At 37.3% G+C, this 25,499-nt stretch overlaps 1 protein-coding gene across 4 annotated transcripts in view; it reads left to right on the plus strand.

Annotated features, from left to right (window-relative positions):
- tpcn2 (two pore segment channel 2) overlaps nt 1–23,902 on the plus strand; it is a 26,895-nt gene extending 2,993 nt beyond the window's left edge. For all 4 annotated transcript variants that reach the window (XM_060886232.1, XM_060886249.1, XM_060886240.1 and 1 more), the window contains exons 3-26: nt 6,073–6,128; nt 6,232–6,308; nt 6,538–6,715; nt 6,809–6,925; nt 7,081–7,187; nt 7,537–7,609; nt 7,844–7,943; nt 9,299–9,364; nt 9,464–9,528; nt 9,627–9,733; nt 11,202–11,283; nt 11,376–11,462; nt 11,671–11,790; nt 12,194–12,253; nt 12,836–12,964; nt 13,566–13,615; nt 13,718–13,817; nt 14,902–14,973; nt 15,063–15,133; nt 16,280–16,382; nt 16,465–16,547; nt 16,635–16,716; nt 19,050–19,141; nt 20,256–23,902. In XM_060886232.1, the coding sequence (XP_060742215.1) occupies nt 6,073–6,128; nt 6,232–6,308; nt 6,538–6,715; nt 6,809–6,925; nt 7,081–7,187; nt 7,537–7,609; nt 7,844–7,943; nt 9,299–9,364; nt 9,464–9,528; nt 9,627–9,733; nt 11,202–11,283; nt 11,376–11,462; nt 11,671–11,790; nt 12,194–12,253; nt 12,836–12,964; nt 13,566–13,615; nt 13,718–13,817; nt 14,902–14,973; nt 15,063–15,133; nt 16,280–16,382; nt 16,465–16,547; nt 16,635–16,716; nt 19,050–19,141; nt 20,256–20,358 (2,180 nt within the window). In that variant the 3' untranslated portion in view covers nt 20,359–23,902. The remainder of the gene's footprint in view (nt 1–6,072; nt 6,129–6,231; nt 6,309–6,537; nt 6,716–6,808; nt 6,926–7,080; nt 7,188–7,536; nt 7,610–7,843; nt 7,944–9,298; nt 9,365–9,463; nt 9,529–9,626; nt 9,734–11,201; nt 11,284–11,375; nt 11,463–11,670; nt 11,791–12,193; nt 12,254–12,835; nt 12,965–13,565; nt 13,616–13,717; nt 13,818–14,901; nt 14,974–15,062; nt 15,134–16,279; nt 16,383–16,464; nt 16,548–16,634; nt 16,717–19,049; nt 19,142–20,255) is intronic.
- Nucleotides 23,903–25,499: the final 1,597 nt, after the last annotated feature.

Raw genomic sequence — 25,499 nt, forward strand, 5'->3', positions numbered from 1 at the left:
GAGCCAATTGAAGTTCTAAACACAAAATGGAAAGGTGTACTGTAATAAATAAATATGCTCCAGGTGATATGATCCTTGTATCAGCGGCTCTGAGACTTTTCTGCAGCGTTCTGACTCAGAATTAACTTTGTGTTCCTGTTTCCTTGTTTCTTTGTCAAAATTTGATGTAAGGCTTTTAGAACCACTCTTCTACAGTAGCACTTAAAACATAACCTGTGCCGTATGACTTTAATACAGAGAGAGAGAGAAGATTTGAGAGGAATTTCTTGTATTCTCTTATAGTGAATATATTATATATAATCTTATAATTTTTTTTAGATGTGGAGTAAATGCAATATTTGAGAGAATCATTTTCTGGTACAAATACGTGCATTAGATGGTGCATTAGATAATGATGGAAAACAAAAAAAGGAATATTAAAGATGTGTATTTTCATATTTGATGGCACTGTTCTCTGTTCTTTAATCTGATCGGTCAGAAGGTGTTGGTTCCACAGAAAGTTTTCAGGGTGGATGTTGGTTTTTGCGGTAAGCAACCAGAATTTTTTTTGTTCTTACCCAGATAAAGATCATAACGCGCAAAAGTAATACATACGATTAAAGTCAATCGAAATATAAGAAAAAGCAGACATGATCTATTTTCTGTTTTTGTTTTTCACTGCTTAGGATTCTGTTGAAAATTCCCTGGTATTACATGCTAACACGGTATGACTTGGGTTCTAGCCAGTTTTATCAGTTTAAATGGTGTCTGGCAACAAGCGAGTAGTTTAGTGGCAAAATCACGGGAACAAAATACTATTATAAAAATCCTCCTATTTATATCAATGATCGCAAGGTTTCTTAGGAAAGTATGCAGCAAACACGAGCAGTTACAACAGTTACAGCGGTGCAAATGTTTCACATATGCTAAACATGTCTATGACACAAATCTAGATAATGACAGGATGTGTGAGATTTGTGTGTCGAGAGAAGTGTGTTTAAAACCATAATGTCAGAGCTTGGGGAGAGTAGAGTCAGATTTAATAGAATTCATCCTGGCAGGAGGTCAAACATGTATTAAACATGCTTTAATTGATTGCACAACGTATGCTGTATAATACATTCCTAAATATCAGATTCCTCCCTTTGTGGCCTGCCCCAGGACTGACACTGCTAGAACTGAAACAGAAAGTAACATAGATTAAAAACAAGACAAGAAATATTTGAGTGAAATAAAATCTAAAATATATTGAATCACACTGAGAACGAAAAAAAACACATAGATGAAAATGTATAATCCAAAATCTAATCTATTATTCTTTATTGAATAGAATAACTTTTTCTTTTGGTTATGTCTGAAAAGGTGGATGCCTTGCATAAGAAACCAAATACTTATGTCCCCAGAATCTTGGGAAACATTCACCGGTGCATGCACGGATGTTTTCAGTTTTGCAACGCGTAGTTAAACAGCATTATAGGCCCATGATGTACTTGGATTTGGTGCACACCCAAGCAGCTCATGCAAGACCGCACATGTGACTAAAGACAGTAAAGTCATGTCATTCTGCTTCTAAATAGCTCCAGTGCAGGTCATATCTTCTCACACAGTGGCATTGCATCTGAACAAGAACTTCACAGCTCTTTGAGCAGCAGTGGAGAAGGGATAGAGAGATCAGTGGTCAAGCCTAGGAGTGAAAAGGTCACAAGTGAAGTGGACACCGTATTGTAACGAGGTGGTGTTAACTCTGGAGCAAGAGAGAAGTACTGTATCCTGTGAAGGGAGATTAACTCCCTTATTAATTAATAAATAGTTAGATTGTATAGAATTAATGTTCTTTCTGCAGTCCATGGACACACACCTGTGAAATACAGGATTCTTATACACGTGGTCTTTAAACCCAAAATATGACGTGCTCACTGAGGTGCAGCGGCTGAAGAGAGTCGTAGTCATGCACCTGACCGACACTCCCATATGTGGTTCGTCCCCAAATCATCGCCACCATGTTTTTGTCTGCTGTAGCGTTACAGTTTTCCCTCACTGGAACGAAGAGGTCAAACCTGTTTCAGCATGACCATGAAGACATGGTTTGAGAAGGCTGGTAGAAGAAGAACTCAATCTAACTTCTAACTCATAAAGAAAAGTAATCCGGACCAAAGTTCAGGGGAAAAGAGTTTATTGAAGATAAACTTGTGTAGCATAGCCTTCTTCCAGAAAAGGTTCTTAAACAAAAGGTAGGTACTGTTAGGACCTGCTACTGGAGACCCTACACAATGCAGGAAGGGCCATTTTGTCCATTGTGGAACAACGTAACATCAGGGATGACTTTGGGATTAACTGGAATATTTACTGTACCCCAGGCCTCCTCCTGCTCTAGACTTTAGTGGTAACCTTCGCAGAACACTGACGCTTATTATAAGAACAAAGACGGACTAGATCTGGAATGGGATGAAGAGGAGTCCACATACTTTTGGTCGTATAGTACAGTATATATTTTCATGGGGATTTAACAGTAAATGAGGCAAATGGAAGTTTGGTGTCCATTCAGTGAAGAGTTAGTGCCGGTGCCAGTTAGTGCTAATGAATATAATAATGGTATTTTTTTGTAAAAAAAAAAACCAAAATTATAAATGAAACAAGATTACATTTTACAATTTATGAAACTTCATATACAATTTTTTTTCTATTTGTATTCCTAAAATTCTGGTTTCTGTGATAGCATTGGAAGGAAACCCAAATGCAATGCCATTAGCTGCTGTTTAATATATGCTATTTAATATATTTTTTAAATGGATTTCTTCTGTAGCGCGTGGTTTGAATTACAAAAGCAAATTTCATATCAGATATTAATCAAGATCATGTGGCCTTAGATTTCACAGTGATTTGTGAAGAGATTGATGTCAAACAAGCAATCGGAAGGTTATGCAATCTTTTCCTTAGCTGTACTTAGAAGTTACTTCATGTTTTGTTTGTATCAAGTCAAGTCAAGAAGCTTTTATTGTCATTTCAACCATATATAGCTGCTGCAGTACACAGTGAAATGAGACAACGTTTCTCTAGGATCATGATGCTACATAAAACAAAGACAGAGCTAAGGAGTTGTAAGTAGTCTTAGCCACATAAAGTGCAACTGTGTGACCTGGTGCAAACAGTGCAGGACAAGACAGATAAGACAGTGCAGGACAAGAGACAGTGCAGGACAAGAGACAGTGCAGGACAAGAGACAGTGCAGAAAAAAGTTACAAGACAATACAAAAATACAATACACAAAAGACAATAAACAGAAACAGCGCCGACCGACCAGTGTAAATACTGTATGTGAATACTAAATGTTCAAACAATATTTCGTGCAGTAACATTAGAATGAACACAGTTTCTTAGCAGCAGGTCCTTGAGATAATATACAGAATTGTGCAAATGATTTAAATATTGTACAACGTGCAAAACGGCTGAAATGTTGAACAGTTTGTGCAAAAGAGCAAAAAAAAGTGTGCAAAACAGCATTTAAACAGTTTGATGGACGTAAGCAGCATGTAAACAGTTTGATGTGTCAGTGTGTGAGTTTTGTGTGGGTCTGTGCAGTCCATACAGATGATGTGTGTATGTTGTGCTTGGTATGTGCTTGTATGTGTATGCTTGGTTGTGCTTGTATGTGTTTATCAGTGTTTGGGAGTTCTTGATGATAGATTTGTATGATTGCAGACATTTTGACTCAATATGAAATGTCAGATTTCAAAGGAACACACACATATATGTATGTATGTGTGTTTTGAAATTTAGCCCTATTCATTGTAATATATTTTTAAATACGGGATACTAATTTTACTTCTAGTACTACTAACATATTTTTGCCTAATACTACAGTACAGGTGAATTTTCAAGGTGAAGTTCACTTTTTAGCACCAGAACATTCACCTTCAAAGCGTCAGTAAAAATTCCTATAAACAAATCTAAACTTTAACAGACGTGACAACAAGAAGGAGCTCTAATTCCCCTCCCTGTTATTACGAACTCTTTGTATTCATCACTGCAGATTGTATTGTGACAGGTAGCTATTAGAATTCAGCTAGATTTGTCAGAGAATGTTCAGAGTTATTATCATGCTAGCTACCATGAGAGACTAGAAATAACGCTATGGTTAGTTAGCCTTAGTTAAAGTTTTCCTGTGTTCCTCAGGGAAAGAGCACTAATTTACCCTGGGTAACTAAAATGGGTGTGAAACTGAAGATTTAACTTTTGTGAATCTTTTATGATCTCTTGTGATTTTTCTTGAATGTTTTTATTTTAAATTAACTTATTTTAAAATATGTCTACCATTTTTGTTAGTCAGTGAAGGATTTGAAGCTGAACTTCATCCTTTACCAGAGTTTTTATTTAGAAAAATAGTTTCTTACCTATAAGCGAAACTGAATAATTCATATGAGAAAGAAAGAGAAATTATTAGACAGGTTCCTCTGGGCAACAATAACACCTTTTTATTTATTCACTTTCTTACATTTATACTTATTTCCTTACTTATTTGTTTGAATGTTTTTATTTATTTTCTTGCTTAGTGTCAGCAAAAGCGGTGCTTATCAGGGTAAAAAACCAGACGCAAACTTTTTGTCACTTTAATTGCATGCTTGCACTACAAGTGATTACAAATGATTTGTACTGAATACGGTTTCTCTTACATCGTAAACTGTTTTGTACTGTTTGTCTTTTTACTTTTTATTGTACTTCATCTTCTACCTTTTCTTACAGATTCTTACTTTTTATATATTCAATTTCTTTACTTTTTAGGATATTTAAAAAAATTTTTTATTTACTTTTTATTGTAATTTTAATGTCTGTTGCCCTTCTAGCCTTTGTTCTGGTGAGGTTAAAAACAAAATAAGTATTTCATTGTACCTAGGTGAAAAAATCTGATGGGAAAAATATTGAAATAAACTGGAGGCACCGAACAGAAAACACGGACAAGATAACCATGACCTAGAAGACAAGGTTTTAGGGATAAATAGAGGAAACAGTTAAAGACACATAAGGGACAGATGTGCAGAGGTGGGAAGGAATTAAAGGTGGGGTCTCCGTTGTTTGAAAGCCAATGTTGACATTTGAAATCACCAAAACAAACACGCCCCTAACCCAAATGGGTCCCACCCCTGTTTTGGTAGCTCCGCCCCACACATACACCAGACAACTATAACCCAAGTATAACCCAGACAAGTATTATGGCGGAACCTGTTGGGGCAGCTGACCGAGGGTAAATTTTTATCAATAAATGAACTCAATGAGTAATACTATGGTAATACAAATGTGTTTTTGTAGTACTGTGTGTTGTACCATGAAAGGTTTAGCTCCGTTTCACACAGAAGACGTTCAGTTCTCTCCAGCGCTGCTGATCCTATATTAACACGGGTCCTGCTTCTTACCTTATCGTAAGCCTTTCTTTCTTTGTTTTTATCTTCCATGTCAATGTTAAAACTGCTTTCTGCTAATGTCACACATGAGCACTCTCTCCGCCCATATTGACATGACACGCCCCTTTCTGCTCATTGGCTAGACGTTCGTTTTGTTCGGCGGCCCGACTCAGCTTTCTAAAGCATTTCTCAAGCGGAGACCCCACCTTTAAGGTAGAGCGAGGCAAGGACACGTGAACATGAAACAAACAACAGCAACACAGATCACATTGTTGTTCTGCCCCCTAGAGTACTGGGGGCAAATGTCTAAGCATAAACCTGGCAACTAGTTGTGTTTGTTTTTTTTTTTTTTTGAAAGTAAGGCAGTTCACTGATTAATATTAATGCTCTTGTTCTAAAGTAATCTTAAAATAATATCCGTTGTTTAACTTATGCTTTGTGTCCGTTCTTTGTGAGAGAAGATTTTGCGCAACATGACAAGCTTCATATCTTTATCTTACTCAAGAAAGCTGTTATAATGTTGACACATTGCTGTGGTATAAAGAATAAATCATTCAGGTCAATCACGTGATGTGATTACTTTCTTATGACGTTTGATTGCGTGATCGTGTTTATTCCTTAACGGATTGACTTGTACACTGGATCGTTTCACTCTTATTCTTATTATACTGTTCTTGGATTGTTTTTTTTTTTTAAGGTGATGAAGACCTGTACATCCAGCAAGCGGTTGTGTTTATCGAAGATGCCATTCAGGTAATACAAACATCACAAAATTTTGTTTTAGATTAGTATTTACTCTGTCTTGTTTTTTTCAAATGTATTTATTGTGTTAAGTGTGTGTTTTTATCCTCCACAGTATCGGTCCATCAATCACAAGGTTGACTTGAGATCTTTGAGCTTATACAGATGGTATTACTCCAGGATATATCAGTGGTAAGCAAGCAAGAACAGAGATTTATAGTCATCTGAAATTATTCAAGGGGTGATTTACTGGCCACTGGTTTATTCTCTATCAGTGGTGTAGGTTTTATTTTCCTAGTTTTATATATTTATTTACTTATTTACTTGCAATCACCAATGTGAACTATGTAATATTGTGCATAGCCCATAAAATTAGCTACATGTACACTTATTACCATATGTGTGTGTATGTGTGATAAAGGGGTCTTGGTTTTACCATTGCTATAATTCTGGCTCTGGCCTTTGTGGAGAAACCTTCTTCGATCACATACACATCAGACCCCCGCTTCAGGCCTGAGCCCTGGGAGCCGCCGTGCGGCCTGCCCGAGGCCATAGAGATGGTCTGTCTCTGCATCTTCATCTTAGACATAGTAGTCAAGGTATAATATCACTAAAAAGTGCAAGAACATTTACAGTATGTACATATATTCAACTGCGCTTTAGTTAAGTGTATGTAAATTCCTGCTCCACAGAGCTATCTGATTGGATGGGAGGAGTTCTGTACGAATAAATGGCTGATCGGCTACGTGCTGGTCATAGCGGTCTCCGTCATCGACTGCATAATCTCTTTTGCCATGCTGTGTGATCCGGTGAGTTAATCAGATGTTTAATCAGATCACATATTTCATATAAGTTCACATCATACAGCCCACGCACAGACTCAGCAGTGGGTATCCTTATCTCTTCATTTTGTTACTGTGGATGGTAGTAACGTTTGCTTTTTTTTTTCTATCTCCACATGCAGACCATACGAGTCAGGAGACTGATTCGGCCATTTTTCCTCTTGCAAAATTCCTCCTTAATGAAGAAAACTTTAAAATGCATCAAGAGGACAATTCCTGAAATAGCAAGGTAAAAACATTAAGGCTTCGATTTTGTAATCTCTTCATTTAGGACCAATGTTCTGTTGAAGGTGGATGGATTCTGTACATCACAATAACATGTATGATTTTTTTTACCTCAGACTTACATACTTTTCCTTTAATCTGTCACCTGTCTGAATATTACCTGGGATAATGTATTAGTAAATATATTACTGCGTAGTTATTCTAGACGTGAAAATGTAAAAGATTGCTAGAGATGACAAAAGGACGATGGGATTTAAATCACAGAGAAGCTCCACCTATAGAATATGTCACGTTATTTCTCTTCATTACGTTTAGTTAAAGGCAAGACTCTATCTTTCTCATTTTACCCCCAGCGTGATCCTGCTTCTGGCACTGCACTTGTGCTTATTCACCATGATTGGGATGCTGATCTTCCCCAGATCTGAGGTACAGACAGATACCACAAACCTTATTTACTCATCCTTAACTCAGCTTCCTCGTGAGGTCCCTCGTGTCGAAGGAGGAAATTAAATAAAATTAAAAAAGCCTTAACTGATAAATTGTCATTACAGCTTCGATAATTTGTAGAATTGTTTAAAATGTCAGAATTCTAGATGTTGGTGTAACATGAGGAATATAACTCTTCTAACAGAAGAAATCTGTTATGTAACATGTCAATAGGACTCGTCGAAGAACGGGGAATGGGAATCTTACTTCAGAAACCTGCCTAAAGCCTTGTCCTCTCTGCTTGTGCTGCTGACGACTGCTAACAACCCAGACGGTACAAAGCTCATGACTAATTTCTCCAATCTTACATGAGTCATATGTGTAGTAGGCTTAGGAAACCATTCTTGTGGTCAAACTTTGACATTTTGAACCACATGTAGTTTTTCTTTCATGCATGTCTCAATCATCAGTAAAACGTTTTACTAGCATTTTAAAATTAAAGTCCAGTGAAAAATGCTGCAATTTCGTCTGTATTGATACCTTAAACGCAACATTAACACCAAACTGTAAAGAGTTATACTGTATGTTTACAATAGGGAGATGAGGTATCACTTTGATTATCAGCAATATCCAAATCAGTTTAGTCTTATCACCTCAGCCTCGTTATTTATTTTGCACTGATCTCTTTTCACGCTAACATGGACGGGGAAATAATTGCTGAATCATTTACTAAATTTTTTATTTTTTTTTTATTAGTCTACTTTAAACATTTCAATGACGACGTTTTGATGATGACGCGGCGGCACAGGAGCCCCACAGACACACGATGTCTGACTACAATATGAAACGATCAGGCTTGTATCCAAGCTTAGCATGATTTTAAACGTCTTTGTTAAACCGGCTCCTTATCCAGCGTGATCTTTGCGGGCAGATGCTACGACGTGCTACCAAGTTTCAAAATTAGCCTAAATAATATCATTTCCATTCCATTTTATATCATTTCCATTCCATCACTAAACTGGCTGTTTTCTAGAATTCATCAGAGACATTGTGTTTCCCCAGACTGGCATATATGTAGTGGCATGGAAAATATATTCTCATTTCCCAGTTCCCCATGGTTTCTGTGACAAACATGTTGCAGTATTTTAAAGATAAAAAAAAGCAACAACTGGAAAACATTTGCTGGGCAGCGCCTCGTGGTGCCGAGGACATGATCGTAACATTTACAGCGTTTGCAGACGCCCTTATCCAGATCGGCTTACATTTTTTATGCTGTTTTATACAACTGAGCAGTTAAGCGCCTTGCTCAGCAGCCACGCAGTGGCAGCCTTCAGATTGGTAGTTTAACACCTTAACCACTAGGCTACCACATCCTGTAACATAACAGTTCTTCATAAATTGTCATAATGTATTAACTAACTTTTAACAGCAGCTCTGACCGTAAATCTGGTAGATTTGAAGCCTGAATCTGCTGCATTATAATCAAGTTATCATGCTTTTATACAGTTACTAACACAGTTATTATTACAGCAATCAAGTCTAATTCTTTGCAGACAATAGTTGTTGAAGAGGAATAAACCACTTTATGATGTACTGACATAGAGAAATAATCAACTTCGGTTTTTTAACATGATAAACAATTCTTCTAAAAGCGAATTTGTAATTGTTTTCTTTTCTTTCTGCCAACAGTGATGGTTCCTGCGTACTCACTGAATCGGGGATACACCATATTTTTTATACTTTTCAGCGTATGTGGTAAGTTTTTATAAAAACCTGTGCAATATCACTTGTGTTCAGAATTTATTTGTTGATGAACCTGTATTTGGATATAATTGCATTTTTTTTCTTCCACAGGAACCTACATCTTGATGAATTTACTCACTGCTATTATCTACAACCAGTTTCGAGGCTATTTGCTGGTAGGAGACTGTTTAGCATTGATTTAGACTTCAGTGTCTGTCACAGTGTCACAGTACTTATGAATGAATTTCTGCCCTTTGGCTTGGCTTCTTTGCAGATGTCAGTGCAGGCCTCCATATTAAGGAGGCGTTTGGGGATCAGAGCCGCGTTTAAGGTGCTGTGCTGTCCGGGTCAAAGCCACGACGACGGAGCTGAAGATCACGCGTAAGTTAGAGCGCGTGCACATCATGTCTAACACAGCGGTCACGCCGTCCTTCGTTCGAACTGCAGAGATCTAGGTTCTGATTGGATAGAGACGATGTCGATTCATTTTATACATCAGCTCTATTAATAATTCCAGCTGTATATTAAAGCACAGGATTATATAACAGACACACTATGTAATCAAAAGCTGCCTTCACACTGCACACGACAAACGACGGCCGATTAAACCGGAAATCGTTCATTTCCTATGGAGAGTCGCAAAGGGGCTGCGTGAGGTGCCGAACGTCTGCGGATCCGTAATTTTCGGATCCATCTTGAGCGTTGGATCCGTTAAAAAATGTAACCTTGTGCGACTACACCGCATCCGATATGCCGACCGGATGTGATGTATTCCAATGTTGTCCAATTTAATGGTTTATTTATTAATACTTTTCAATAATTCTTAACTTTAGTCATTTTTAAACTTTATCAAAAACAATCTTTTTGTTTTAAATACATTGTTATTGATTAAAAAAAAGTAATAAATTATTAATATGTATAATTTTATTATTTATTTTTTATTATATATATATTATTTTTAATGTTGTGTCCATGTTTCCTCAAAAATTGTTCGCGGTCTTTCTGGATTTGTTGTTGTATTGATTGATTGTATTTACTCCTTCATTAATTAATTCATTCATTCATTCACCATGATAAATGGAGGGAGAATACAGGCTCTTGCTTTTGCTCTCCTTTACTGGAGACGCAAAAGAAAACATTGCAAATCAGTGTGGATAAAACGCTACCTGACTCGGAGAAAAAGTCTCGGCGAGTATCCATGGCTTCATTTTTTCTGTTAACGTCTTTGTATGATTCTAGAGATGTATCATACAGTATTTGGTTTTCCGAGACGCGAGAATTAGCTTCTCTCCCATGTTGACGTCTACACGATCCTATTGCACATTCTGTGCGACTGTCACTAGGGGGCGAAATCCGACAGTCGTTTCCGTTTGTCGTGTGCGGTGTGAAGGCTGCTTAAGGCAAGTATTAAAAACATGTTTAACATAGAATCTTTGGATATTGTGATATAAGTTAAGGAGGCGTTTCTAGCGTCTGTAGGTTTTAGAGGCATTAGGTTTTGTACGTTTTGTCTTATGAACTCCAAAAGAAATAAGAGAGGCTGCTGAGGGAACTGCTTGTATTTACAGATATATGTTTATAGCAGTAATAACATAAGTGATATCTGGAGATAGATTCTTTAGTGCACGTTCAACAGCATTAAACGTAACTAGACACAAATACGAAGTACGTCACAATTTTCTTTTAAAAACAGACGAGCAAAATGTCATTGTTGCCAAACTGTTGTAAAAGAGAATGAAAATGCTTTAAAGACACAACACAATGTCCCTATAACTGCACATCCCTGTTTTTTTTTTTATTCTTACATAATTGACCCACGCGCACACGTACTGTATTTGTGTGTATTTAGAAAGAGGGTTCGAGTAGGCACGGTGCTGCAGGTCATGAGAAAAGTGCAGATGACCTCATACTACAGACAAGCTGTCATTAAGGTGAGTTACAATTGGAGCTGACAAAATATTCCCATGCTTTGTGTATTAAAAAAAAAAAAAGCTTTATTTCAGTTTTCCATCTAATTCCTCAGGCTGCTCAAGAATTTCCTGATGGTTTTATTGATGGAGAAGCCTTTCAGAGGCTGTTTGATGAACTGGATAAGGAGCACATCAAAGAGGTAACGTTCTCTGAACTGAACCGAGGAAGTCATTTGTATAAATGTATCTAGACGACAATTTTCCGTATTTGCGTGCACGTAGATCTGATCCTGTTTGGTACATAATGTATTTCTATGAATTTGTATTTGCATGCGTGTAGATCGTTAGTAGCTTAGAAAATAGTTAGAAAATATTTGCAAATTATGATATTTACGTTTTGTCCACTAGCACCCACCGAATCCACAATACAGCTCCTCGATTCTACAGTCAGTCCAGAAAGTGTGCAGTCATTACTACCTCACCGTGGTGGGAAACGTCGTGGCCCTCACCAACGTCATCTGCATCTGCGTGAGTAGACTGTTTGATTTTATGTTTAAGATGGAATATTATTTTCCTTCAGTTACCAGGTAGAGAAATGACAATAGTTTTCAAATGATTTATGTCTCCATCTTGTGGTTATGCAAAGAAACAACAAGTTTGGAAAAAATACAAGGGTTTTTTTTTATTGAAGGTTTGCTTGAAGGAAAATAAATTGTTTCTGATGTTTCTGATATAATATCCAATTTACTAAATATAAGCCACCTTTCTATATATTTCTATTTCTATAAATATTTACATACTTATTCATACCCACACATCATTTACAATAACTGACTTATTTATGACGTGATTGCGGCCGTTGTTTTTATTTTATTTTTTTAATAAAAGAATTTTTCTATTCTTAAAATAAAAAAAAAATTGTGTTTTGCAGACCATCTTAGTGCTGGATTCAGAAAAGACTGTAATCGAGAGGAATGATTACTACATGGAGGTAACTTTATTCTGAATGCTGGCTTATGGGCTCATAAGGGCACTTTCACATGACCTTTTGTGCTGATATGAAGGAAAAAAAAGTTCACATGACAAGCACACTGTAACTGTTCTATCTTATTTAGTGTCAGCTAATGAACTAGACTAGTTTGCTCTTTGCATTAAAGTTTGGTTTAACCGTAGCGATGTCCACCATCTTGTGATCTGATAAAATGTCACATGTATTTTGGAACATCTGAAGCACTCCTAAAAATGTATGACGTGTACAATATGAGGTAACATAAGCCAAAATGCCCCCCTGAGATAGACTAATAGAAAACTTTATATACATTTGGTATACGCTCTTATCCAGAGAGACTTACATTACCGTTGCTCAGGGTGGCAGTTTGGTGGACTTGGGATTCGAACTCACAACCTTCAGATCAGTAGTCCAACACCTTAACCACTAAGCTACCACATATAAATTATACACTGTATATCTTGTGTTTTATGGAAACCTCGTATATCTGCTGATGCTACATTTTAACCTTTAGTGTCTTGGTACTTCGTGTTGCATATAATGTGCTGTTTTTTGTCTATACAGGTCATTAATTGGGCTTTTATCATCTACTACCTGATAGAGATGATACTGAAGCTGATTGCCTTTGGTTGGAAAGGCTACCTCTCTTACAGAAATAATGTCTTCGATGGGTTCTTCACCATCCTTCTGCTGGTATATAAACATATGTATATCGTCGCTGTCGGGTGGAATCCTCGTATCTCCAAAACTCTTATTTTTCAGGAAATTAAAAAACACCGTACCTTATCCGCAGTGCACAGGGTTTAGTCCGCGTTGCAGTGGATTGTCTTGCGCTAAATTCCTGTCCTCAGACGAGCACCAGAACTAGCGGGGGTCAAGATTGTTTTTCTTTGAGCCCAGTGTTTTGAAGACATTTACCTCAGAAGACGTGTCGATTCGTTGCGACTCTTCTTGAGGAGAAATATGCCGTGAAGCTCTCCCGCAGAGTGAGGAAGAGATGGACAGTTGAAGTGTCCAATGGAGTTATGAGATTTGCGCTCAAGCTATTTTCAAGACTTTAGATTGGTTAATAACTTGTAAAAATAACAGACCCACATGGGGACTGACCAATAGCATCGATATGTGGAAAAAATATGAAATTGACCAAATTTGGACATACGAGGTTTCCGGCCCGACAGCGACGATATGTTCTTTCAAAAATGATTATTGTTAATGTTTGATACAGACAGATTTCATGTTTTCTTGCTAACTTGCTAAACAGTAATCTGTACATTGATGTTCTTTATCTAAATAGATCCTTCAGGTTACTATTTTTGTCGTGTTCAGGATCACTGACCCAAAATCGTAAGTGTGATTTCACTCCTCATACATACTATTAAAGTGACACTATGTTGTATACAACAGTTTGTGTTGATCGTGCAAACTGCACCTGTGTGTCGTTCCCAGGATGACTGGTCAGCTCGGGGGAATATCGCTGTGGGAATTGGTGCGACTGGTCAACATGCTGATTGTCTTCCGTTTCCTCAGGATCATTCCAGAAATTAAGGTCAGCAGCATGGTCCTTTATTTATTTATTTATTTATTTATTTATTTATTTGTTTATGAAAAAATTGTATTCTAATGATGTCTTTTTCAGTCCACCTTATGCAACTGCGACAGTCACATCGCAAGCCTGGATTGAGTATCATTATGCTAAGAGATTTACTGTTGGTTTTTACTGTTTACAGACGAGTAAAGCGCCATATGTTGTACATGACATCCATTTGTATCCGTTATTAGTGTGGAACGTCACAAAACAAGTTAGTTCCTGTTATCACTTATGTGGTAGCAGCTATAATCAGCTGCTCCATCACCAGCCACTATCTATCTATCTATCTATCTATCTATCTATCTATCTATCTATCTATCTATCTATCTATCTATCTATCTATCTATCTATCTATCTATCTATCTATCTATCTATCTATCTATCTATCTACCTATCTATCTACCTATCTACCTACCTACCTACCTACCTACCTACCTACCCGCCCACCCTCCATCCCTCTCTCCAAGTTAATAAGACAAACATCTTCTGTCCAGAAAGTCTTCCTGGGATAGAAAACTCGCTTCTATAAACTCAAATGCGCCAAAAAACGTCTCCTTATAGAAAACAACACCATATTAATAATTTTAAATGTTTCTTTGTTAAACTGTACTTTTTATAAATTAGTTATTATAATTGTTGTATTACGTGGCGCATCTGCCACACAAGGTCCTGAACGAGCTATACTGTTACTATAGAAACAAGATGTCAGAAGGAGTCTATTAATATAAATCTTTGATCTGAATTACTGTTATTCTTTTCAGATATTAATATTACAAGGTAACTTTGAGTGGCCAAGGTCGTCCTGATACATGCATGTTACACGGAGTTCTGGCTCCACCTTGTGGTTAGAACTGTATATTGTTTTCCATGGAATAATTTATCTCAAGTTTCCAACACTTTTTTGATAAAATTTAGTTCCCCATGTTGGAAATGTGTGGGGTTTTTTTTCCCCCCAGTTATGTTAATGATCCTGGCTCATGAGTCCATAGTGTATATATAATATATGTCTAAATGTAAAATGTACTTTTATTCCTGTTTGTAGTTGATGGCTCTGGTGGCTAGCACTCTTGTGGACCTTGTGAAAAACCTGCGAGCTTTTGCCGGGATTCTGGTGGTGAGTACAAACAGTGCTTTAGGGCTTTAACAGCATCATCAGTGACTTGTTAAGCATGTAGACTTTATCTTCTCTGCAATGTGTTTTAGGTGGTGTACTATGTGTATGCTGTGATTGGTATCTGGCTTTTCCAAGGAGCTATTACTCCTCCGGTCGCAAGGTACTGTATATACATTATATATATGGCATTTCGACTACGTACCTGTACCATGCAATAACAATAAAGCTCTATCTATCTATCTATCTATCTATCTATCTATCTATCTATCTATTACAAATGTCATCATTTTATTGTCAGAAGGTTTAATTTGCGGGAGAATGGAGCACGTACAGTCAGGATGAATTCAGAGTTGAGATAGTGAGAGCTTGGTTAATAGGGAGATTTCGTCTAGGCAGATTGATCATATAATATTGATATCCCAGAAAACACTTTACACTGTTTATCCATTCTACCTTTGTTCATCCTGTCCCTCAGGCACTCAGGTGTCCTCCCCCAGTCTGAAGACATGCGTTGTTGGCATCACTAAATTGTCCGTACTATGTGAGTGTGTGTGTGCACGATTGTGCCCTGTGATGGACTGTGTTCCTGTCCAGTGTGTGTACCCTGCCTTGTGCCCTGAGTCTCCTGGAATAGGCCCAAGGTTCCCCATGACCCAGTAGGATAAGCAGTGTGTAAATTGAATGTATAGACAATATACTTTCTGATATATTGTAGATTCATTCATTCATTCATTTTCTACCGCTTATCCGAACTATCTCGGGTCACGGGGAGCCTGTGCTTATCTCAGGCGTCATCGGGCATCAAGGCAGGATACACCCTGGACGGAGTGCCAACCCATCACAGGGCACAATATATTGTAGATGTGGGTAGTAATTTAACAATTACTCAGTAACTCTCATTGGAGGGCAGTGGTGGCTCAGGTGGTTAAGGGTCTGGGTTATTCATCAAAAGATCGGGGTTCAAGCCTCAGCACTGCCAAACTGCCCCTGTTGGTCCCTTGAACAAGGCCCATAACTCTCTTGGTTGCTGTATCATGTCTCACCCTGTGCTCTGACCACAACCTCCAAAGTTACAGTTTGTTAGCAGATCTGTATATTGTCCTACGTGTCATGGAAATACGTTTGAGTATCATAACCAATCCCTTAATGCACACTATCTATACACAAGAGTCGCGTTTTAATCCTCAACCTGTTGCTGCCACTTCTCACAGTTCCTAATTAGGGCTTTAATAGATGTAACATACAGTATAGTAGCTGAGTTGTAGATATTATATTTTATACTCTATTTGTGTACATTTCCTCACAGTGTGGCCAACTCAAGTAGTGAGAATAGTACATCCAACTTCACCATGGAGTGTGGATCCTACGAACAGCTGGAGTATTGGCCAAACAACTTCGATGACTTTGCTGTAAGTATTTAGTGCATAGATTAAGCATTATAACAGTAGGTTGTTGTTCGTGATACTCAATGTTCACTTATGGGTCTTTCAGTCATCTCTAGTTCTCCTCTATGACGTGATGGTGGTGAATAACTGGCAGGTTTTTATGGACGCCTATACAAGATACACCACTGAGTAAGGCAACAGATTTGGTCGTTTTGGTTGTTCTGTTTTATACTCTATACATTTCTGTGTGATTACTATAATCTTGGTTGTCTTTAGGTGGTCGAAGGTGTACTTTGTTTCCTGGTGGTTCACCTCGTCTGTCATGTGGGTCAATCTGTTTGTTGCGCTCATTTTGGAGGTACAACAATTTTGTCTGTTACTAATTTTGTTTTATCCCTGTGGGTTTCTGTATTGATAGTTTTTCATCAGGAGGTTTTTAAAGCAACCAAACAAGCTTTGAACTCAGTTATGGTCCTGTCAGTAAATTTTCAGCTTGTTTTGTTTGTGCTGTCTGTAATAAAAAAAAAACCAGCATGGAAAGTTCTCTGGAGCAGTTATGTGCCCCTTTTCCACCGAGGCAGTTTGAGTGCTGGTTCGGAGCCTAATTTAGAACCAGTTCTTTCTTTTTCGACAGCCAAATCACCGGCTCTGAACCAGGAAAAGTGGTTCTTAAGTAGCACCAAAACGTTGCTGGTCTAGACTTAAGAACCGCTTGTGTCAGGGCCTGTGGGCGGAGCTGGGGGCGGGGTTACTGTTAGCGCATTTGATAATGTACCTTGAGTATACTAATGTTTGATACAGTTTTACTTTACCGCGATATGATACATTATCAGCACACATGATAGTAAGTAGCTACATGCTAAGGCTAACTTTTTTCTGTGTTAATGATAAAATAATGTTATGTACTTTCTCGATTACAACCTCCGTTTATACAGATTACATGGAGCTGCACGTACACGTTGTATTCGCCGCGTTTGGGTGTTAATTTAGGTTCACAAAGCCATGAGCATTAACAATAAAGCAACATCCGCCATTGTTGATGTGTTTGTTTTTGCCGCTGCTGCGCTAATGTTGCTGTGTAACGTGACACGTATACAGTGACGTCAGACTCGGCTCTGTGATGCTCTCTAGCCGGTGGAAAGGCAAACCGGTTCTTAGAAGGTTCGCCAGTGGAACCAACTTTGAACCAGCACCCGGTTCTTTTTGGTGGAAAAGGGGCAATAGTTTCTACAGTGGATTTTTTGCTGTTATTGTTAAACGTACAGATCCTTTCTGTTTAGTTGATATTATTATAGACACACATTATGTAGTTTTCTTGGTGAGTATTGAAGGGTTGGGTCAGTGGTTTTTAAGTCATATTTGTGGTCTTCTCACAAGGTAGTTCAAAGAGAGTCTTCCTGTGTTTTGGTGCATTGTCATCCTGATACATGGCACCACCTTCAGGGTACAGTGTTTAAACAATTGGGTGCACATGGTCCTCCAGAATGGTTTGTAAGTCCTTGCCGGTGACATGCCTATCTAGCCAAGTTAATAGGAATGCCATGATACTACTAGGGTTGGGTATCAAAAGAAAATTTCCGCTTCCAATTCCGGTTCCATAATAAAAGAAACGTGAAAAATAATGCACAATACTTAAACAATTCCATTTGTGTTTATTAATCACTCTTTTTAACTATTTTAAACAGAGCATTTCAATTCATATCAATTTAAAGTTAAATAAATCCAATATCAAATTTAACGTTCAGAATTACAACTTAGCAAAACAGTTAACAAATTTTATGAAGAAAAAATTAACGTCTGCTTTCTCTGGGAGAAGACGAGACCTTTTCTGGCTTATTGTATCTCCAGCTGTGGAGAAAACCCTATCCGAGGGGGTAGATTTGCTTCATTGTTGTGAAGCGTGAGTGACTGATTTCTGTGGTAAGCTGCGTTCATTTGGTTGCGTGACTGTAAACAGTGTAAAAAAATTCATATTCATGAGGTAAGACATGGCTATTTAAAGTGACCGCTCCCAGCGCTTTGCCCATCATCGCATCGGAACCGCGTTTGGAACCAAAACTTAATAATTCCGCGCGGTTCCGGTTCCTGTTAAAAAACAGAACCGGTTCTCGGTTCCCAACCCTAGATACTACAGCCCAAACCATCACAGAGATGCCCCTGTGCTTCACACTGGGCAAGCAACAGTTTGGGTGGTTAGCTTCTTTGAGGCTTCTCCACACTGTAACTCTCCCGGATGTGAGAATGACAGTGAAGGTGGACTCAAAGAACAACAAGAATGTCCACAGTCCCAGATTTCCGCCACTGGCACCACTAAAACCCACATTTGGCATTGGCACGGGTGAACAAGGGTTTGGCTATAGAAGCTTGACCATGAATATTGTCCCTGTGGAGCTCCTGACGAACAGTTTTAGTGGAAACAAAAGAGTCGTGGTGCTCAATTTAATCTGAAGTGAGCTTTGGTTTTATGTTTTTTTGGTCATATACTGATATTACCCAGGATAACGTGGCTCTCGATATGGCACACAAGTCTCGCTGTCTTGGTCATAGATATATCTGACACCGATACGTCTCTCATGTGCATATTATAGGCATGAAACCTCCATCATTATTTTTCCCATGGTTCATTGTCCATCCTACGTGTGTACTTGTACAGTAGGCAGAACATAATTCCATTTACATTTAATGTTCCAGAACTTCACTTACAAATGGGACAAAAGCCATGCGATGAGCGTATCGGATGTGGAAAGAACAAGCTATGAGACCACAGTGCACGTGATGTTCAGGTAAAAGCTCCTTTTCATTTTTGCTCCCCTTTCTATGAATTTCTCTCTGCTCGAACTTCTGCCTCTTGTACACAAAACAGTTTAGACAGTTAGACTCTCTTTTGTTGAGATGTTGCGATACATTTGTTGTCCCTCCCAGGCTATTTGCATGACACAAAAGACAATGTGCATACATGGTGTTCCTTTTGGTTCCTGATGTAAATTCTAAATGTTTCTGTAGACAGAAGAAAAATATATTTTTTTAGTTGTTTAGACGGTTTTTATTTGTTATTGTGAGGTTACTTCATGCCACATGTAGTTAATCTATTTATATCGATTAAGTAGCTGAACTAAAAATTAAATAATACATTTTGTTATTTTTTTAATTTTTGTTATTTAAGTACACAATATATACTTTTATATATGTTTGGTGTCAGGTGTCAGTTTGTCCTCCCGCTTTTGGTTCACATCGAAGTTGCTGGAATTTGATCCTACAAAAGAAACGATTCTTTGATTCCAGGCATGAAAAAACCTAGAGTTAAACTTTGGAATTAATTAGATATGTGAAGTAAACAAAATAAATTATTCCCGTATGCGTTTTAGTGTCGTCGCCAGCCGGTGAACATCGGCTTTTAATTTGAGATGGACAAGTCAAGACTTTTGTCAGCTGAGACTTTGATTCATTAATCTGTTTTTCTGAAAGATGTTCAAAAGTGATCAATATAAACATCTCCTAATTGTTCAACAAATTTCAGTAATATTTGAGTTTTCGAGTGACCTGTTATTCTATGTAGGCTAGTAGATTAGATTTAAAATGATATTTTGATATTAAAAAATGTCCTCGGTTCTCGAGCATCATATCTGAGCAGCATCTTTCAAGTCAGTTTATATTTTAGTATGCAGTGAGTCAAAGCCTCAGGGTTTCTAATTAAAGTATGTTGCACATTCCTTTCTGGCATGCTGTTTATCCCTGCACTGACTTGTCTTTATGAATTCTTTTACTTTTGCTTGTCTGAATCCAAAAAAAAAAAAAAATCCAACATATCTAACAGCGATCAGACTCATGCTCGATAACTGCTCTAAAATATCCTGTAACATGCATTTCTGTTCATCTCACCTCCTGCTTCCTTCATAGAGATCAAATCCAAGAACCCAGTCTTGAAGACGTAGAGAACCAACTCCAGTGTCTTCCACATCTCCATTTCCCTGGCTGGTCGCTTCAATCACACAGCCCTTAACGGCAGCGACACACACATCTGCTCTTCACCGCATGTTTACGTTTTAGGTGCGGAGGCACGAAGACTTCCATGGTCTTGATGTTGGGGTTAGTGCAGAAGACAGTGTCACGTTGCTGCTCAGTTTTCTGTTAAACACATGTTCGAGACATGGCACTGTTTTAAAATGCCAGAGACTTTTTATTATTATTTTTAAATGTATTTATTTTTTAATTAGAAACGCTCTAGTACTAAACTATCTCATTTACGAAAAGGGAAATTATACGGGTTTTTTTTTTTTGGTTTTGAAACGAATGCTTTAACTAGATAATGACTTTCATGGACAAAATGAATCCATCCAACCGGGTCTTAGGTTCAAAAAACAGAAATAAAAGAAATGATTTGCATAAGTTTTCAACCCCCTTGAATGTTTCCGCATTATGACGTAATCTAAAACTGAAAGCTGATTGCATATCATGCAGCTATAGGATACAAAATGGTCTACAGCTATAAAATGTAAGTTGTTGTAGATTCTATTCTAGTGATATGAGTTCTGGTGACTAGTTATGATTTATAAACCCAATTAAAACGACTTCAGATTCCGTTTGTAACAATCCAGAGTAGAGAAATGAGCAACGGGGAGTGAAAACTTAGCAACATTTGTCTGAATGGTGAATTATGAATGCCACCACTTTCGTTGCTTTACTACTTCTCGGTCGCTCGACTACTCCTTTACTAGAAGCAATGTAGAGCTCAAACGAAGGCAGCAGACGTCACGGGCTGGAACATGTGTGCTGAAATCACCCTGAAGCTGCTCCAGAAGCTCTTCCATGCAACCCAGACTGTGTGTTGGTGCTGAGATGGGAACGTGAAGATCTGGACAGGTTTGCTGCTGAAATGTAGAATGTATTGAGGTGCTTTAATACTCAACAAAGCCCAGATGGTATCACAGCCTTAAAGGATAGATGCCTGTCTACAAACTACAAACGAAGCGTGTGTGTGTGTGTGTGTGTGTGTGTGTGTGTGTGTGTGTGCATATATATATATATATATATATATATATATGTATATGTGTGTATTAATTACTGGAGCAGTAGATGGCACATACACTATACGTAGAAATCCTTCCTTGGAACCTTGATGAGTGTGTGACAGCCTGAGAAAACCCTTCACGCTGCCAATGTCTACTTAACTGTGAAAGCTGCAGGCTTTTCAGTATCTGTCTTCACATATCTCAACCAGAAGTACAGGTTTGAATTCTACCTTTCTAATCTGCTTGCTTTTAAACAACTCCAGACTTAGATAGCAATCTTTGGACTTAGCTAGTCTGATTCTTTTCACATCTTTCCAGTATTTACTGATACCACAAACACACACACACATACAAATATCTTTGAAAAGGTTTTAGAGACTGTAAAGTGCAGATAGTTAAAATGTTTCACTACAGACACGTGTTTTTAACCCCGTGACACAGTTTGATCAGCAGTGTAAAGAACGGATGGATAGATGGATTTTCGAAAGGGCTGATATTACACACGCCTCTTGGGGTGCCTTACGTATCATGAAAGTTTCCAGGCTCCTGTGTATCAGGTCGAACACATTGATGCTTTTTGGATAACGTGTTTGCAATTTAATAATAATAATAATAATAATAATAATAATAATAATAATAATAATAATAATAATAATACAACCAAGCTGAATTCTTCTTCTTCTTCTTCTTCTTCTTCTTCTTCTTCTTCTTCTTCTTCTTTGAATCATTGATACACCCTTGTGCAGATGTGCCAGATGTTTATGTACTGTTGTACTGCATCTGAATCGACTGCATTATCTGTAATGACTACAAGAAAATTTGAGAATGTAAATGTGTGAAGACATTGGATTCAGGTGCCTTCTTACATAACTGTTGCACCTTTTTTTCCCCCCCCCTCAACTTTTCTCTGTTGCTCAAGGAGCAGCTCTTAAATTCTTTAAATTCTTATGAAATAGTCACCGTGTTTCATTTGGTGGAAGATTTTTCTGAAGACGCTGTTCGTGTGGGCTTTTCTTTCAAACAGAAGGGTTTAAAAATGATTTGAAATCTTTCCTAAATATCCGTAAACGTGTGCCTGGAATTGTTAAACGCGATCCTGAAGCTAAAAAAGTGAATATTTTACATCAGTTCAGTGAAATATATTTATGGTTATGTATTTATGTATTACTTTCTTGTGGTTTTTGCAGACCTCCGCACACAAGTCGAGGTGTTGGTTAATTTGATTCGTTTCTCATTTCTCATTGGCTGCGTACAATCATCAGAGCACCGTATCAGTCTGTATACATCCAATGAAATGTTGCCCGTGTTTTTCAGCCTTATTTTTATCTACCACATTTGTACTATAGAAGTGATAACCATAAACCAGAATATAAAAATCAGAGCAACCGTAAATGCAAAAGTTTTGTGTAATGGAAACTTAAAGGCAGTTAAAAATAATAATTCATGCCTAATACCTTAGTTGCAAATACTCTTATTTGTATTATTTGTTTTTATCTAGTCACATTTATCACATTTATTATTTCGTATTATAAAATTTCAATCAATTCAATCAACCAAATATACTGTAAGCTGATTAAGCATTTAATATGTTGTTTTGCTGTTTATGAGATTTACATGTTTTTATTCTCTTGGCAGATAATTTAGATTCTTTCTAGAAATTACTGCTTAAATTGAGCAAATCCAAATCGAACAAGATCATTTAGAGCTTAGATTTTGTAAAATATGTCTAGCCTTTAATATTATTAGATTCGGTTTATTGTAAACTTATAATTAGAAACTGTAGATACATTTGACTTAAAGATATTTTGTCAGGTGTTCTCGTCATAGCGCATATCACACGAACAGCACACAATGTTAAGGAAAGCACAAGGACCTTGGATTGTTTTTTACAGCATTTGATTAGTTTTGCTGTCTTTCTTTCACATTCATGTCACTTCTCTTATGTTAATATAGAACATTTTAGTGTTTGAATGCAATGGTGTAGTTTGAATTCACGCGCTATAGCTAATCACCTGCGGTTTTTACTTAGTGTCTCTAAACACTTCACTTTCTTTCTCATTTTGTACCTCACACAAATGCACACACACACACACACGTGCATACTCTACACATACTCTACAATATACTTTACAAATGTGGTAGATATAATATTCAATTGAAAATAATTTTTTGAATTTATTTCTGTTCTGAGAATTCTAGCTTAAGGTATAATGGGGCTTTGAAACACACTGGATTTGTTCATGGATACAGTTTTATATATGAAATGATCAGTAATAAAAATAAACCTGTGTATCAGTATGTTTGGCTCGTTTTAAACGAGATTTAAGGTTTCGATTATGAACAAATGAAATGAAATCTCTTCTGCAGAGAGCCAGTATGTTACTCAGTATGTAAATACGATTTTAATACTTACTTTTGTTGGATATTTAAATGTATTATTTTGTATGAATAAAATATGTATCATATGATCATAATATACATTTCAGCGTTCTGAGATACATCTGAATAAAATGGGATGTTGTTATAAAGGTGAAATGACATTCATGTTCCTCTTTTCTTTATTTTTTAGCATCTTGTTGAATTCCTGAGTCTGATTGGTCAGAAGGTGTTTAGAGATTACAGTCATAGCTGCTGTTTTGTTTTAGAAAATGAATGGTGCTATATTTCAGATCACAGGTTTATATCGATGTGCAGGTTATACGGTCATTTCTATACAACAAATTCTCCATTCAAATTGTAACGGTTGCCAAATTGCTGTGGTATAAGAAGACTGTTAAAAGATTATGATCACGATCACTGTGGACTCACATTGTTGCTTATTTTTCGAATACAGCAAGGCACGACGACTTACTCCTAAAATATACTATATACCAAATATACTTAAATACAGGGCCGGCCCTGCGCATAGGCAGAATAGGCAAATGCTAAGGGCGCCGCCCACCACTAGGGGCGCCCGTGCACCCAAACTATTATTTTTATTAATATATATAGATTTTTTTATATTAATATATATGTATATATATTTTATTACCTGAGAAGTATTTTATTTATATATTTATTATATATATTTTATTGCTGTAAGAAAGGCAAGGAAAGCAAGGTCTCTGTAATATAGTTTTTTTTATATAGTTTGTGTGTCTTTCCAAAATATTTTCAAAATAAAGAAAAACAGGACAAAGCTGTGCAGTTTGTTTCTGTTTAAGTTTGTGAACAAAATGAACGGAACACAATTGTCTGTGATTCCAGGGGCACCAGGTGAAATCTTGCCTAGGGCAGCAAATTGGCCAGGGCCGGCCCTGCTTAAATATACTATATAAAGTATATACTAATAAACAAATACACTATGTTCTTGTACCGAAAGGTGGATTATATGCATAATACAGAATGCGACGTTCCTGACTATAGTGACGTAGTGACCTCTAGCACGTTCTGAGTTTTTAACCACCTTTTGGTGTCAATTCGCCTTTTATTTATCAGAATGCAGCTTTAAATTCCTGTCTCGGGGAAAACTGTTGATCCTGTGTGTTTGTCTGCTTTTCTGTTTCTTTTTGATCTCAGAAAGCTAAACACACCCAGTTGCACAGGGCATGTTTACCCAAAACAGTATGTGTTGACAACCCGAGGACACAAATCACCCCCTCAGCAATACACAAACAAAGTCACTCTGACCTCTCTGTACACAGCCGCCATTCCTGTCCATGGTTTATGCTTTCCCTCTTGATATGACACACAATATGGAGTGGTCTAAAACCTCTTAAAAATCACTTAAATTATTTGACACACTCATTTTTATTACTTTCTTTGTCCGTAACCTAATCCACTGCACCAAACTCGTACCATTGCCCTCACTTCAAAACTCACAGTTCACTGGCGTTTACTAGGCAGTCAATTTATATTCTGAGACTGTCTGTGATTATCCTACCTACATAAAGTTCATTACACATTCATAACACATTCATAAGAGTTATAAGGTGTGTTTCTGTTTTTCTTTTTTTTTTGAGAGAGTCTGAACAAATGTGAACTTTTGGTTTGTTTGCTGTTTGGTTTGGTTTCATACTGTAAGTAATGAAACAAAAAATGTGGTGAAAATTCACTCACAGAACATTTTGGTCAGAAAAGATCAAATAAACCT

The sequence above is a fragment of the Tachysurus vachellii genome, chromosome 1 (assembly GCF_030014155.1).
Source record: "Tachysurus vachellii isolate PV-2020 chromosome 1, HZAU_Pvac_v1, whole genome shotgun sequence".
NCBI lineage: Eukaryota > Metazoa > Chordata > Actinopteri > Siluriformes > Bagridae > Tachysurus > Tachysurus vachellii.